The sequence below is a fragment of the Puma concolor genome, chromosome D4, assembly GCF_028749965.1.
Source record: "Puma concolor isolate L17-30 chromosome D4, mPumCon1.1.hap2, whole genome shotgun sequence".
Taxonomy (NCBI): domain Eukaryota; kingdom Metazoa; phylum Chordata; class Mammalia; order Carnivora; family Felidae; genus Puma; species Puma concolor.
In genome coordinates this window covers 4,027,698-4,043,848 of record NC_141679.1, presented here as the reverse complement: position 1 = coordinate 4,043,848, position 16,151 = coordinate 4,027,698, and the positions used below count along the sequence as shown (strand labels likewise).

Genomic DNA, 16,151 nt, shown 5'->3' with positions numbered 1-16,151 from the left:
CCCCAGGGCACCGTATTTTGGGAAGAGCTCGAGTGACTCTGCCACGCTGCGTGGGATTTCCGTGCTTTGGGAAAATTTCGGACGCCTCCTTCCGGTTGCAAGAGGTCACCCCCCCCCCCCCCGAGACGGGCGTTGGAAACACATGTGGTTGCCCTCTCCCGCCTGTGGACTCATGCCCAAAGGTAAGTGGACACAGACGGCCGAGCTGTGTGCCAGGTGGGGCTGGACGTTTGCTCTAAGAATACATTTCTCACGGAGTGACACTTGGTTGTGCATGTTGGCCGGGCGGCCTCCACACCCCACTGCTCCGGGCAGCTGGTGCAGGTGCGGGGACACACCCAGACCCCCCCTTCTGAAACCTTCTGCACCTTCAGAACAGGTCCTTCCTCCCAACCCAGCCACGCCACCAGCACCCCAGGCGTGAACCTGTCTTCACAGCCCCGCGGCCGGCTAAGGCCTGTTCGTCATTGTCAAAACAAAAAACCACCACACAGAAGGGGTAAGGCCTATTTTCATACGGGAGGAGAACGGAGTCTTCTTTATAAGAAGCTCTTTTATAATGTGGAATGCGGGACTGCTCATATTTTGCTCCATAAGCACCCGCGGCCAACAAAAAGGGTGGTTTGGAGGGATGAAGAACTCGGTGAAATGAACCCTGAGCGTGAGAAATTGACACATGTGCAGACCAAAGGGGACCGCGGGAGGACCATGTCCATGGGCTGTTCCAAAAGAGCACTCTCCTTGACTTACAGCCTTTTAGATCTTTGACCTCAGGGTCCTGGAAGAAGAAAAGGGATCCAAACTCTGGTTTTCTGAATTCGTGCCTAAATTCCAGCACTCCATCTTGCCCGATGCCCGGATTGAAATTTTCTTGTTAAAATTGAGACGGGGGGTGGCAGATTGCCCAGGGGGGATGGTGGGACCAGAATAATCCGGGAGACGCAGAGTAAGACCACGGTGGAAACACCCCTGGGCACCCTTCAGACTGGCCAAAATGAGAAAGGCTGATAATACCAAGTGCTGCCTAAGAACAGGGGAGCAGGTGCCCTCCATGCTGCTGGGTGGAGTATGATTCTGATCATCTACTTTTGCGAGACCGCTTGGAACTCTCTATGGATCTCAAACCTGTTCAGTCCTTGGGAAGCAGAAATCCACACTCCTAGGTAAAAAAAAAAACTGATGCCCCCTGTGCCCGGAAAGTATGCGGGTGTGTTTACAGCAGCTTTATCTGTGATTGTCCCAAACCGTAAACAACCTAAATACAGGTCCACTGACTGCAGACAGAATGAGCACGTAAACTCTGGGGTATTCGCACGACGCAACGTCGCAGAACAATCCGACGGCCGAATGGCAATGACACAGACCACAGGGGACTCCCAGGAGCATGAAACACACGCCACGATTCCATGTGCATGCGTTCCCAAAAGGCAAGAGCAAATGGTTTGTTTAGAGGTGCACACCTAGATCCGAGGTGATAAAACCGAAGAAGAAGAAGAAAAAAAATTGAGGGTACGTCGGACACCAGAATCCAGGAAGTGGTGTCCTCGAGCTGTGAGCGGGGCGGGCCCCCCGCCACATTGGTTTTCCTTCTCTCCCCTGGCGGTGTTTGCTTTGTGAGTATTCACGGATCTGCACCTCAACACGGCGATGCACTCATTCGTGTGTTTTCTGTTTCGTGAGAAAAACAGTATAAAGAGAGATCTGGCGCAAGGAGGAGATATGGTGGGTCTTGCTTTTGGACAAGGGATTTCTGGAAAAGCACACACCTCCTTCGGCCCCCTCCCACCCCCTATCGGCACCCCCCCCCCCCAGCCCCAGGGCACAGGTCCTGAAGCAGAGTCCCTCTGTCCCGGAGCTCCAGCCAGGCAGCCTGTGGCCAGCTCACGGGGATCCCGGCAGCGACAGCCAGCCGGGCAGCAGACAAGCTGCTTGACAGGCCCCCCCATGGCAGCTGGCAGGAAACGAGGGCAGAGAAGGAAACCCACAGGCCCAACTTCTGTAGGTGGCGAGGACCAGAGGCCCGGTGACGCTAACGGCCGGCAGCTGTGAGGTATCTGCTGGCTTCAGGCAGATCCTGGGCTGGGCTATTTTTAATCTAACGCACGCAGAAAACTGGTTTGGAAGCCGAAGCGGCCCCTCCTGCTCCCCCAGAAAGCTCGCTCTGCCCCAGCACCCCCACCAGGTTTGTGGCACTGACCCCTCCCCCGCAAAGAGGGGGAGCAAAGGCTCAGCTCCCAGCTCCTCTCCTGCGCTAGGGGCCAGCCAGCCTCAGGCACGTTCGCGGAAGCCCCAGAATGTCTCTTCCCCTGTGGGTCTCTTGGAAGAAGCAAGCCGACAACACATTCGTGTTTTGCTGTCACGGTGCTGTGAACTGTAGCCGGGCCGCAAAGCTGTCGCACGGCGACTCTCCTTGGTCGGAGGGCAGCAGAGGGCAGGAGAGCCCCCCGCCTCCCAGGCTGCGTGTCTCAGGCTCTGGGCTGGGCTGGCCTTGGCCCTCCCAGATGCCGAAGCGCTTGGCCCAGGAGGGGTGGTGGGGGGGGGGGGGGTGGAGGCCTGGAGCAGCTGCCCCCTTGTCCACCCTCCGACACCTCCTAGATCGGAGAGGATGTGTGCTGGCAATGCCCAGGCAGTGGCAGGGAGGGGAGGACCACCCCCCGCTCTGCCACCCAGGTCCTGACACGTTGTGCCATGTCTGCGGCAGACAGAACAGGACAGCAGGGCACAGCCTCCTGCGTGGCCACAGAGCCACAGAGCGTGGCTGGCTGGAGGGGAGGAGGGCTGGGGTGGCCGTGTGTACCCGACGATGGCCGTGGCTGGGGTGGGCTGTCCGGACGGACCGGGAGGGCTCGCCCCTCCCGTGCAGGGTAGTGATGTGCTGGGCGGGACCTTGGGCCAACCGTCCACAGAAGAGGAGAGCTGGAGGGCTGGCGCCCTCCCGGTCCGCAAGAGACGCACGGAAACGCACCTCCCGGGCACCGTCGCCTTGCATCATAGCGAAAGGAGGCACATGTGCACTCCACGCAAAGCGGGACCGGCACGGAACGCAGGTCCGCGTCTGACGCCTCCGTCTCTCCCCCGGCCCGTGGGACCAGGTCGTGCCCCTCCTCTCAGCTTCACGGGCGCCTCGGTCAGATCAACGGGCGGCTACTGCCATCAGCCCACAGCCCCTTGAACATTTACTTTAGACAGGCCGTGCCGTGACGCTGACCCGGGCCCACAGGGCCACACGTGTCAAACAACGTGGTGTCCCTTGACCGCTGGTGGGGGCACCGGACGGTCACTGCAGCACGTGGGGCTGGGGGCCAGCCACACCCGATCTCACTCATCAGCGGACAAGGGCAAGGGCTTTCCTAAACCCACACCCTGCTTTTCAAACTTAAGCATATAACAAGAAGGGAGGTGGAGCCTGAGCTGGGGAAAGGGGGCAGTAAATACGAAGAGCGACAACAAAAATGTGGGTTTGGTGTAAGGGCGAATACGAGTATGGCCCTGCCGCGGACAGGGCAGCGGGGCCGCCGGACCCGAAGAAGAGATCCTCCCAGGCTCTGGGAGACAGCAGTCCCGACACAGGAGGCTCAGGATTCCCACAGGTGCACGGCAATCAAACCGAGCTCGAAAAGATCACGAAGACATAAGGAGACATGAGTTAGGAGATCGAGGGCGGGGAAGGAAGGAGAGCGGAGGACACAGAGGTTTGAACCCTTAAGGACTTTCATATTGGAGTCACCGATCACTGGAAGGTTGAGCTCCCTGTGTACGAAGTGTTCAAGGAAACAAGAGGGGCAATCGTGGGGCGCTCGGGGGGCTCGGTCCGTTGCGCGTCCCATTCTTGATTTCAGCTCAGGTAATGATCTCAGGGTTGTGAGACCGAGTCCCGCATCAGGCTCGGCACTCACGGTGGAGCCTGCTTGAGATTCTCTCTCTCTCTCTCTCTCTCTCTCTTGCCCCTCCCCACTCTCACTCTCCTTCTCTCTCTCCCTCTCTCTCTAAAAATAAAGAATAAAAAAGATGGAATTGCAAATATGACCAAGCAATAAAATACTCTACACATGCCCAGGAATGTTAGAGAAACCACCACCGCAACAAAGAGAACTGCTAGAAATTAAAAAAAAAAAAAAAAAAAATGTCATTGGTGGGGGGATAAAAAAACAGTGGTTCAGTTTAAAAGCAGATTAGACACATGAAGTGCCATTTAGTGAACTGGAAGGACGGACACAAAGACATTACACAGGCCAGCACATGGAGAAAAGACGACAGAACGTGAGAAACGATACACAGGAGGAATCCAGAAGGTCTATGAGATGTTTAACAGGAGCCTCTGAAGGAATGAATGGTAAGAAAGAAACAGAGGAGCAGTGGAGGAAAACCTGGCTGAATATTTTCCGGAACCGATGGAAGAAAAGACTCCATGGTTGTAGGGAGCAGACACATGGCGACCACCGGCTTAACTCCGTGCACGGTACCTTGTTCGTCTCCGTAACAACTCAGGCAAAACATCAGTTTCCTTCCCCGTTGTGTCATTGAGCAATCTGAGGCCAGAGAGGCAAATTAAATCACATTTGTTCCTTGTTCACAGGGAATACAAGCGTGCATCCTTATAAGCCATCTCAGTGTCTCTGACGAACGAGCCATATTGTGACTGTATATTTCTTGAATGGCAATGAGTCGTAATTGCATTGAAAAGCATCACTAATGGGGCATCCGGGTGGCTCAGTCGGTTAAACGTCCAGCTTTGGCTCAGGTCATGATCTCGCGGTTCATGGGTTCGAGCTGACAGCTCGGAGCCTGGATCGTGCTTGGGATTCTGTGTCTCCCTCCCTTCCTGCCCCTCCCCTCCTCGTGCTCTGTCTCTCTCTCTCAAAAATAAATAAACATTAAAAAAAATGTGGGGCGCCTGGGTGGCGCAGTCGGTTAAGCGTCCGACTTCAGCCAGGTCACGATCTCACGATCCGTGAGTTCGAGCCCCGCGTCAGGCTCTGGGCTGATGGCTCAGAGCCTGGAGCCTGTTTCTGATTCTGTGTCTCCCTCTCTCTCTGCCCCTCCCCCATTCATGCTCTGTCTCTCTCTGTCCCAAAAAATAAATAAACATTGAAAAAAAAAATGTAAAAAAACAATAAAAGCATCACTGATTCCTATTTCCAAAGCGAGGCCTCCACCTCGCTGGGAGACTGCACAGCACTGGTCAGGGTATCATCTAATATTCAAGGGCGACAGGCCCGCCATCTGGTATCCCCAAGCTTGGGTCCGTACTAGACAAAGGCCACTCAGCTCTGAGCGGCACACCCGATTCTGGCCGGACGCAAGTCTCTTCTTCAGACGGCCACTGTCACTGAACCTCCTCGTCCCCAGTTGTGCACAGAATGCGGTGAGCCTTCGCTGGACCCTCTATGCACGTTGCTGACTGCTTTCTCTGCAGGGACTCCCACAGAGCCGTGAACGTGAGAGGCACGAGGGGGCGTGCGTGTGTGCCTAAGGGAGGGACAAGCAGGATGGGAAGGGTGTGATGGGAGGATATGGGGGGAGGGAAGGGAAGGGAGAAAATAACGGAAGCATCACACTCTACCTGGAAGTAGCTGGTAACATGAGGATGATTCTGAGTAAACTGTGTGTTTCTCCTTGGAGGGGACAGCGGAGGACTGTGAGGGGCCACCTGAATTTCAGATGTGAGGCACTTAGGGGGATCAGTGGTTCTGAGGGGGCTGGAAAGGGCAAGCTGCACCTCTACTCTGCACCTGCTCAGAGGCCCCCCTTTGGATCAGGAGGGGCTCCTTGTCTCTCTGCTTGGCTGTCGCTCCAGTCTCTGCTCTGGGCCAGGCCATGCCCAGGTCACAGTGTTGAGACTCTGCAGTTTTTTCCCTTTCTGCCCTAACTCCCTTCTCCTCACTCTTCAGGGCACTTTTCAATGCCCCTTTCCCCAGGAAGACGGGGCTCGCTGAGACCCTGCTGTGAGCACTGCACCCGTGACGATGGGGGCGGGCCATCCCTGCACTAACGGCGTTCAGAACAGGTGCGACTGAGGCGCAATGGACAGGTGCACAGAAATAAAATAAAGAACATACTGGGTGTCAGCAGCGCCATTCGGTTACACGGGGCGACCGTGACCGATGGAGCCCCACACCCTTTGCGGCATGTCCGTCTTTCTCAGTGTGACATCTTCGGATGTCGTGGCGAGGGCGGGGCTGGAATCAGTCTTGTTGGTCAGTCTCCATGGCCCCTGTCACAGTGCCTGGCACGTACCTGGCGGAATGCAGGAACATTCTGGTGCAAGGATGATGATTTCCGTAGCTTCTTTCTGAACAGCATGCTTCTAAATGCAGTGGTGATTTCCTGGCTTGCTGAGTCCCCTGACAAATCTGAAATATTACTTGTTCTTTGTAACATTAATCCAACTATTTAGGGAGCCACCATCTGTGCATTTTATTTATTTAAAGATTTTTTTCAGTGTTCATTTTTGAGACAGAGAGAGAGAGACAGAGTGGGAGCAGGGGAAGGGCAGAGAGACAGGGAGACACAGAATCCGAAGCAGGTTCCAGGCTCCGAGCTGGCAGCACAGAGCCCCACAGGGGGTCAAACCCATGAACTGTGAGATCATGACCTGAGCTGAAGCCGGATGCCCAACCGACTGAGCCACCCAGGCGCCCCTCATCTGTGTATTTTTTTTTTTTTTAATTTTTTTTTTTTCAACGTTTATTTATTTTTGGGACAGAGAGAGACAGAGCATGAACGGGCGAGGGGCAGAGAGAGAGGGAGACACAGAATCGGAAACAGGCTCCAGGCTCTGAGCCATCAGCCCAGAGCCCCACGCAGGGCTCGAACTCACGGACCGTGAGATCGTGACCTGGTTGAAGTCGGACGCTTAACCGACTGCGCCACCCAGGCGCCCCTCATCTGTGTATTTTAAAGGTCGCCTTGAAGTTGCTCTCGGCTCTGTAAGAACTAAAAGGACTTTAAGCCACAAATGATCAAATATTTACCCGCCTACTAAATACAAGGAAAGCGAGAATTCCACTTTTCTCCTTTTGCAGGAAATGGAACTTTTGGAGTGTTTTCTTTCTAAGATACTTTACGTGATGAAATGAAGGGCGTCGCACATTACATTTGGGCCCCTGTGATGTGTACTTGGGGGACGCATGCGGGTGCCCGGGCTCCATGCTGCCTGGACCACGAGCTGGGGCCCATCCAGCCCAAGCAGGGCCCAGCAATGTGACCGCACAGCCTCAGGGTTTTGTACGATGTATAAACGATACTTAACCATGACCAGAGAAGAGCACTCTTCCTCCATTCCAACGTCCTTTCCCAAAGTCGACAGTGATCCCGAAAATGTGTGTGCCTTACTAATAATGAGTTGTAAACCCAGAGGAAGGACTGCGTTTTTTCTTTTTTCCACACGTGGGAAATAATATCACTAAACTATTGTCCACGGAGGAGGCGATCAAGCATTGCACGGTTGAAAAAATGTAGAAAATAAAAGGCACTATTGAGATGTGTCAGGCAGTTGAGTAAAAAGTTACGTTACGGTTTTCTAAGTTTTGTATGTTTACTGTATTTCCCGCTTTAAAAAATGTAATTTATTGCATTTTTTTTCTTATTCTAAAAATAGATTTTGTATTTTTTTTAAACAAGGATCTCCAGGGGCGCCTGGGTGGCTCAGTTGGTTAAGCGTCTGACTTCGGCTCAGGTCATGATCCCGTGGTTCGTGAGTTCGAGTCCTGAGTCGGGCTCTGCGCTGACAGCTCGGAGCCTGGAGCCTGCTTCGGATTCTGTGTCTCCCTCTGTCTCTGCCCCTCCCCGACTCATGCTCTGTCTCTCTCTGCCTCTCACCAATAAATAAACATTAAAAAAAAAACTTAAAAAAAAATAAAAAGAAAAGAAGATCTTCGAACCGTATACGCTTTGGACCCCACCAATCCTGGGTCCTTCCTTTGGGGGAAGGGGGATACAAATTTTGCAAAAGAAATTTTGTTTACCTTTTCGAACAAATTCATTTTTCGGGGAGACCTGGGCTGTGACTAATTTCTCAAAACGGCAAACCCTGTCATCATGTGAGGTTTCAGAGATCCGAAGGGCTGCACCCTCGCGAAGCCCTTGGGCCCTGGTGTCCCCAGAAGGCAGACCCCCAACCCGCAGGACCGTGGCTGGGTGCTCACATGGCCTTGCCCTTATGTGTGCATGCACAGAGAACTCCAGTCTCCTTTTCCTAAAAGGGCCCCAATCCCATCATGGTCCACCCTCGAGACCCGCGTGGTCCCGGGTAGGCTGTGTGGACAGGACACGGGACAGGGGAAAGGCTGACATGTCCCGTGGACGCGCCCTGGAGCCATGCCTTGCACGGAGAGCGCGGGGTTAGGACGCAGCTGCTGGTGGTGGGGTCCCTGGACTCTCAGCCCAGAGCCATCAGGACCCTGGAGCCTGGCTCTCAACTCCCACTCGCCTGACCACCTGGGGTAGGCTCCCTCGTGCCTCAGTCCCCCTTTGAAAACCAAGGACTTACACTCATGGCAGTGAGGTCCCTTCTGGCTCAAGTATTCCGCCCCCACAAATGGACTTCCCACTGTCATTCGTGAGGAGAGAAAACTGGATCTGCGTTGGCCGGTGTCCCCCAGATACGGCCTCTCTTGGTGGTTAGCAGTTCCCAAGATTTAACTTCTGCATCTTAAACCGTCATGGCAAAGATTCACGACCTCACGTAGGCCTTTTCGAAACACTTCTGCCTCTTCCTCCGTGATTTCTAGGGGTGGCACAGGGCATGTGTTTTCCCAGGAGAGGGGTCTGGCCACGTTGAACCGTCATGTAAATCGGAGGTTCTAGAATGAACTCTCTCACTTCCCCATTTGACTCTCCATGTTATTACTTAAGCCGAAACTGCAAACATTCGGGATTTCCCACAGGTGCCCCTTGGCCCCTGCTGCCTGTGGCCGTTCAAGACTCAAAATCAGCTTGTACGCGCAGTCCCCAAGTCGCGATGGTTCCACTTGTGAGTTTTCAGCTTTACGATGGACACAGAGTGACAGTAATCCGGTAGAAACCATACTTCAGAGTTTGAAGGTGCATCTCTTCCCGGGCTGGGGATGTGAGGCAGGGTTCTCTCTGTGATGCTGGGGAGGGCGCCACGGCCCCCAGGCATCCACGCCGTCAAGATGGCGAACGACGCATTCAGCACTGACAACGTTGATAGGTTCTGTGTGTCCCCTTCGGCCCAGTGCTCCAGAGACCACACCAGACTGTCAACACTTGACTATCAGATCGGCTTCGGTCGATGACTTAGCCCAACAGTACGTTCACGTTATGAGTTCTGAGTGTACTCACGGCGGGCGAGGCCCAGCTATGGTGTCTGTTCAGTAGCGTAGGTATATTAAATGCATTTTCCACTTACTGTATTTTCCACCTACGAAGGGTTTATCGGGACATAACCCCATCATAAGTAGAGGAGATCTGTATTTATTACCCTCCGACCAAGCGCTAGGCATTACACACAGCACACTGACATGCGCCAACTTATCTTAAATCAAGTTCATGATGCCCATTATTAAGAGCCACAAAAATTAGGTTCTGTTTCTGGATCTGAGAGCCTCTTAGACTCTTGTCGATTCCGCCAGGTGCTGCCGGGAGGTCCCAGGGAGGGCAGGCTGGCCTTGGGGTCAAAGACGGGGTCATGAAAGAAACAAGTGCCCCGAGCGAGGCCGTGCGGAGGGGGTGGGGGTGTGGGAAGCACCCGGCAGGCCGCTGACTGGAGCCAGACCGTGTCCTAGAAGGGCTGGGAACAGACCCATGTAGGACAGCAGCAATGCAGAGCCAGACGGCCAGCCCCGCGTGGGGCAAGTCCGGCAGTAAGACGAGGCCGGACAAGGAACCATAAACATCGGGGGAACAGAAGGGTGACGGACGCGGCAGTGTTCATCCTGAAATCCCGCCTTCCGCCTCACGGAAACACGTGCCGTGGTCCCCAGCAGACACAGAGGAACCGTGCTCACGAGAAGGGCACGTGTGCGCAGAAGAGACACAGAGCCCCGGCCCTGGCCAGGGTGCACAGAGCACAGCACAGAGCCACGGGGCAGGGCCACGCACCAGCACCCACGTCCCTGTGTCCAACAAGCATCCACAGGGTTCCTGCGTTCAGGCACCAGAACGCAAAAGCCCTGACGTCTGGAGACTAACGAACACCGCACTTGGGTTCAAGCACACACGAACCACACAGGGTGGCCTCTGAGTGTCCGTACTCCTGCATCTCTGCATGGTCTCTTTTCTACACCCAGCCAGACGGGTCCCACCGAACCAGAGCTGAACCCGCCCTGACACCCTCCTGAAGGTGGACAGCGCCCCCCTTCTAGCGCCCGCCAGTCCTCCCAGGCCCGGCCCTGCGGCACACGTCCACCGGCCCAGGGCACCCACACGTCCACCGGCCCAGGCACCCTTCCTTCTGCACAGCCACCTGTTCCACGGCTCCTGTTCTACGGTTCGGTGCCTGTTTCTCCCACTGAGATGTGTGGCTCGGGAGGCAGACAGTGGCGTGCTCACACCTCCTCTCTAACGTGCCGAGTGGCGTCGGCATTCAGTGCCTCCACAGCTACGGATTCTAGTGAATGCTGGTTCGCGGGCGGTAAGTCAACCGAAATGACTGGAAAGCAGCAGGAAAGACGTTCTATAGGAAAACCTGGACGAGGCAGGAGAAGACCCCTGGGGAAGGGACCGGCAGCTGGCTGGGCCCTCGGCTGTCCCAGGGCGGGGCCCCTCGTCTGAGCCGGGAGCAGGCCGCCGTCTCTGACCACAGCTGTTTTCCAGTGAGCCTGGGATCAGGTGCTGGACCCGCGAGCAGAGAGGCCTCGCTCACTCTTTGGATTACATCACTCGGGGCTGACTTCACGCAGGCCCAGACGTTTGTGCTGGAAATGATTCCGACGAAGACGGTAAAAGTCCAAACCTCAGGGGGAAATGAGCTGACAGGGGCCACCCGAGGAACAAATATCTCCCGCACACGATTTCTGCTGGAGGCTGCTACGGAGGCTGCTAAATCAGCATTCCAGCACCCGCTGTGTACCGACCTGGGCTACCCCGCTCTTGTTTTCAGAATCACTTTTCAAAGAAGAGTTTTGCGTTTAAGATCGTTTTTCAAGTAAGAGCTATTATGGTAAAATCTGAATAAAAAATTCTTAATAGATGTATACTCAGCAAAAACACTCCTAGTTCTGGGAACAGTTAAAAGTCAGCTGGGTGTGAGTGAGTGCACGTGCCTGACCACGGGGCCAAGTGCCATCTGTAAGGGTCCAAGGTGAGACCGAATGACTGTCCTCTGAGGCACCGGCTTAGCACCTGAGCAGTGACAAACAGGTGGGCACGTCCCCGGCTATAGCTCCTCTGGGAATAAGGCCGACACCTGCCCAAGACAGCACGGTGCTGTCCTTGACCCCTGACCCCGCTCCAAGGTGGCCTGAGTCTCCAGGATCCCGAGTACTGAGGCCCATCGGTCGCTAAGGTTAACAAGGAAACCGTTCAAACTCCCGGCAAATTCTCTTCGATTATCTGCCTCAGTGGCGCCATGTAGTTCCAAGGAAAGAGAGACGTCAAGTCTGAGACCTTGGGGCACTGAGTGAACAAACACAGTGTTTTTATTTCAGATGGACGCCCACGATCGTCACGCGCCCTATCCTGGCACGTAAAGCAAGCTCTGTGGCTGATACCATTTCTCTAACTCACGTACCCCTGTGCCCGAGAAGAGTGCTCACTTTGGGCTCGGACTGGGTGACAAATGCTGGGTTACGAGCGGCATCTCTGTCTGGGAACGTCTTCACGGCAGGCCGCGTGGGTGGTGCCCTGTGACGGTGTGTGAGCCCTCCCCGGAGCCACGTGGGCTCCAGGAAGGGGGAAGCCAAGTTACCCCAACAGTCCAAGCGGGCCCGTCGGTAGGAGGTGACAGGGAAGAAGACCGTACTTACAAAAATTTTCCATTTGTCTTGGATCCGATCAGGACAATCTGCTCCGATTCGACCCGTGAGATTTTGCCGTGGAACCAGGGCATTTTCTCGTGGGCCGTGGTGGCGATCAGCTTCTCCAGCTGTGGTTTCTGGCTGATAATGGCCTGCTCCAGAGCCTGGCCCTGCCGCGAGGAAAAGGGGGCAGAGAGGTACTGAGTAAAAACATGTAAGAGTGTCAGAGATCATTTCCGATCCGTCTTAAGTTCTGACGTGGTCATTCGTTCATTCACCACATAAAACCAGTAAGATCCTTGTATAGGAATTAAATACCTTCAAGTATGTAAGTGACAACGCAGATTTTAGAGCCTGGCCTTTTAAAGCCGGATGGGGCTTCAGAAACTGTCCGGCATCATCCGTGAGGTGCAGAGGACAGGCCTCCTGCCCTCCATGGATGGCAGCCCAGCACTGACCCTGTGGTTCTGCGTCACAGCCCGGCCCTGCCCGACACCTCAGAAGCCCTGGGATGTGAACCACAAGGGAGACGTGGTTTTCCTGTCTCCTCTGAGCTCTCACTCTCTGTCTGTACCTGCAGGACATGTGGCCACAGGGCGTGGAGGACCCACAGGGCGTGGGACCATGACAACAGTGGAAAACAAAAACGGGAGGGGGCCGACGGCTGGGTGGGTTCCCTTCCCCACCGTGCTCAGCGGGCGGGGGAGAGGTTTCTCCGCAGCCATAAACGAAGACCCCAGTGTGGATTATTGGAAATTAGAAAGAAGACCAGAAGAAGTAAAAGTAACAGTATAATGAACCCAGGGGCGCCTGGGCGGCTCAGTCGGTTAAGCGTCTGCTTTGGGCTCAGGTCAGGATCTCGCAGTCCGTGAGTTCGAGCCCCGAGCGGGGCTCTGTGCTGATAGCTCGGAGCCTGGAGCCTGCTTCCGATTCTGTGTCTCCCTCTCTCTCTCTCTTTGCCCCTCCCCTGCTCACACTCTCTCTCTCGAAAATAAATAAACATTAAAAAAATAAAAATATATATATAATGAACCCAAGCTAGGGGGTGGAAGGGAGGCGGGAAGATAGGCGGGAGCTGAGATGCAAAGTGGGTCAGACTGCACAGATGGCCTGAGAAACAGCAGCTCTGCGTGAGAGGGTGCAGCCCACAGTGGCGTCCCAAACACCGCCAGTCGAGGTCTGGGCGCAGGAAGAAGGCGGCCCGAAAGGGTACCGGCTGCGTGAGTCCCCTCACACGTGATATTCTGGAAAAGGCTACACTGTGGGACAGATGGCTGGTGGGGGGCTGCTGGGCGCCGGCCGGGGGGGGGAGGGGCAGCAGACCCTGATTGGGGTGGGACCCACACGGTGCGGGGTGTTGGTCAAAACCCTAGAAATGTATGTCTGACAAGGTTCGTGTTACTGTGCCTGAATGACCAGTCCACAGATCTGCTGCATCTGACTTTGCAAAAAAAAAAAAAGTAAATCAGATGGCCTGGGGCACGTCCACTCCACGCTCATGACAACGACCGCACACAGAGTCCTGCTCCCTGCGTGCAAGGTGACTTCGGCGCAGGTTGTATTCAAGGGCAGAAAGCAGTCACTGCACACGACCCTCAGAAAGGCTGTGCCGCACACGTCCGTGTGCAGGGGTCGGCACCCCCAGTGCAGGACGCGCACATCCGGGGAACGAGAGAGAAAGGGCTGAACGCACGGGGCCGAGCAGGAGACCGTCAACCAGCCCGGTGGCTCCTGACATCGGGTGCTGTTGACAGTGAGGCTGGGACCCGGCGGTCCCAGCCCCTGGGGCCTTTCCGGATGACAATCTGTCGATACGTGTGAATTGAACCATGCACCCTTCCCTGCGGCCACACCAACGAGCTCAGGGTCACCCGCCTAGAGGCTGAGAAAGATGGGCAGGGGCACGTCACTGGCGGATTACGTGCCCGTCCCCAGGGCACCGGGGATGTAAATTGTGGGGCGTGGGAGCCGGCGTCAGGGGCCAAGCCCGGGCTGCTGGAGCTCCGGCTCTGCTCGTCCGGAACGTTCTGCGACCGAGCCCCCGGAGCCGTAAAATCAGGAGCCCATCCATGGGCGCAGAGCGACCCCGTCAGGTCCGCGCACACGGCTGACGCCGCGGCGACCGTCTGGAGGGGCCCCGAGGGATCCGGTGGCCGGCGACCGGCATCGCCGGCAGGCGGGGTGCCCCCCGAGGAGGGGCGCTGTCCCCCAGCGGCTGGGCGTGGGCGCTCACCTGCAGGTTCCAGGTCTGCCTCACGTACTCCCGGATGAGGCTCTCCTTCAGGTCCTCGAACGGGCCGGTCTTGGGCTGCACGCCGGGCGGCCGGTGGAAGGGCTTCTTGAGGAGGCAGACGAGGCCGTCGCACTCCTGGGAGTGGTACTGGCACAGCTCGGCGGGGCTGCCGTGAGCCCTGCCGCCCGCGATGGCGTACGTGCCGTTGAGCTCGCGCTCGATGGTGTAGTGGTGCGCCTTCCTCCCGTGCGCCACGGACAGCGCGAAGCCGCCCAGGTAATTGCGGCTCTGGCGCAGCAGGTACAGCCCGTCGCTCATGCCCCCCTGCACCAGGTAGTCCTCTGCCTCCTCCCGGGTGATGTTGCCAAAGAAGAAGGGCAGGTGGTTGGCGTTGTCGGCCGCCACGCCTCCCGCCATGCCGGCGCCTCCCCGCCACGGGCCGCGGGCGCACGCGGGGGTCCTCCTGGCAAGAGAAGATGGGACATCGGTCAGGACGCGAGCAGCAAGGACGGTCGCAGAACCACGGCCCCTCTGGAGCCCGGGCCAGGCCCTCCCGGTGGGGCCAAGAGCTCTTCCCTCCAGGGGCCTGGGGGTCCTCCTTCCAAACACACCGCCTCGGCGCCGAGCCCCAAAACACAGCACGGGACAAAGGTGACCCCATTAACTTCCTCTTCCGGTCGGGACAGAGAAGTCTAAGACACGCTACAACGGAAAGTCTCGTTGCAAGACGGCTCAGGCGCTGGCCCCATGGCCTGCAGGTGCCCGGCCCGGCACCCTCTCCAGACGGGGACAGTCATGACGGTCACGCAGTGCAACACAGACCTGGGCGCTGGGTCTACTGCGTCTCGTCTGGTAGACGGACACCAGACGGCTGAAGGAGCAGCCACATTCACACACGTAGCACCAAGGCCGCACGCACCTCGGCTCACGGGCCTTCGGCCTGGGCAGGGGGAGGGCCAGCCGCTGCCCTGGGGCATGAAGACAGACAACCTGTCAGGGCCCCTGGCCTCGGACGCCACGCTGTCCCCTCCCTGTCCTCCTCCAGACCACATCCAGGCACTAAAGAATCCAGGATACTAAAGAAACGGTGCAGGTTCCACATTCGACAAGGACACCCGTCACCAAGATGGCACTGAACAGACACACGCACTTCAGGAATGGGGTGGATGCTGGAAAAGAGAAGGGTCTCCGCGTTGCCAATCCCCAGATACCCAAAGCAGTGTGTATTTTAACCAAAAGGGCCTGTCACGCATGGAGAATTATCTAGGCGACCCCATCCGTACATCCAGGGAGGAAAGCGCGTGCCCCTGCACGTTGCACTCAGGTGTAGACAGTCACACACACACACACGATGATGGGAGACAGCTTCTCCACCATGGGTTTTCCTACACGTCGCGATAAAGCATCAGAATAACTGCCTGGGGTGCCTGGGGGGCTCAGTTGGTTGGGCAGAGCCCCTGACTCTTGGTTTCGGCTCGGGTCGTGACCTCACGGTTTGTGGGTTCAAGCCCCTTGTCAAGCTCTGTGCTGACAGCACAGAGCCTGCTTGGGATCCTCTCTCTCACTCTCGCTGCCCCCCCCCCCCCACAAAATAAATAAACTTAAAAAAAAAAAAAGAATACATGCCTGACGGAGGGAACCTTTTTCTGGGGGTGTGATTCGCCAAAGGGGACACTGCCTGGGGACCTCAGGGTTGACACATTTGGCCGGTGGTGGTGGTGCGGGGTTCTGACAGCAGAGATGGCTCCTGCAAGGACAGCTTAGGGCACGTTCTCGGACTATTTAATTTGCGGAATGAACAGTGTCTGTGATGCCCTGTTCCTGCACCCCCACCACCCACCCAGGGCCTTCCCCTGGTCTCCGACCTCCTCTGCACAACACAGGCTGCCTGGCTCCAGCCATCGTCCCCGTGAGCTCACGGCCACACGGCTGTTCTCAGCCCTGCTTTTCGGACACCAGCTCTGGCTCACTTGGCAAACCCCAAAGGCTGTGCGTCT

The 16,151-nt window shown here is 56.4% G+C and overlaps 1 protein-coding gene across 2 annotated transcripts in view; it reads right to left on the bottom strand.

Moving 5' to 3' along the window:
- The window catches only part of SYK (spleen associated tyrosine kinase), an 85,974-nt gene that overhangs the window by 37,613 nt on the left and 32,210 nt on the right, over nucleotides 1-16,151 (bottom strand). For both annotated transcript variants that reach the window (XM_086684842.1, XM_086684843.1), the window contains exons 2-3: nucleotides 14,155-14,617; nucleotides 11,931-12,091 (exon numbers count right to left, since the gene is read on the bottom strand). In XM_086684842.1, coding sequence (XP_086540968.1) covers nucleotides 11,931-12,091; nucleotides 14,155-14,571 — 578 coding nt within the window. In that variant the 5' untranslated portion in view covers nucleotides 14,572-14,617. The remainder of the gene's footprint in view (nucleotides 1-11,930; nucleotides 12,092-14,154; nucleotides 14,618-16,151) is intronic.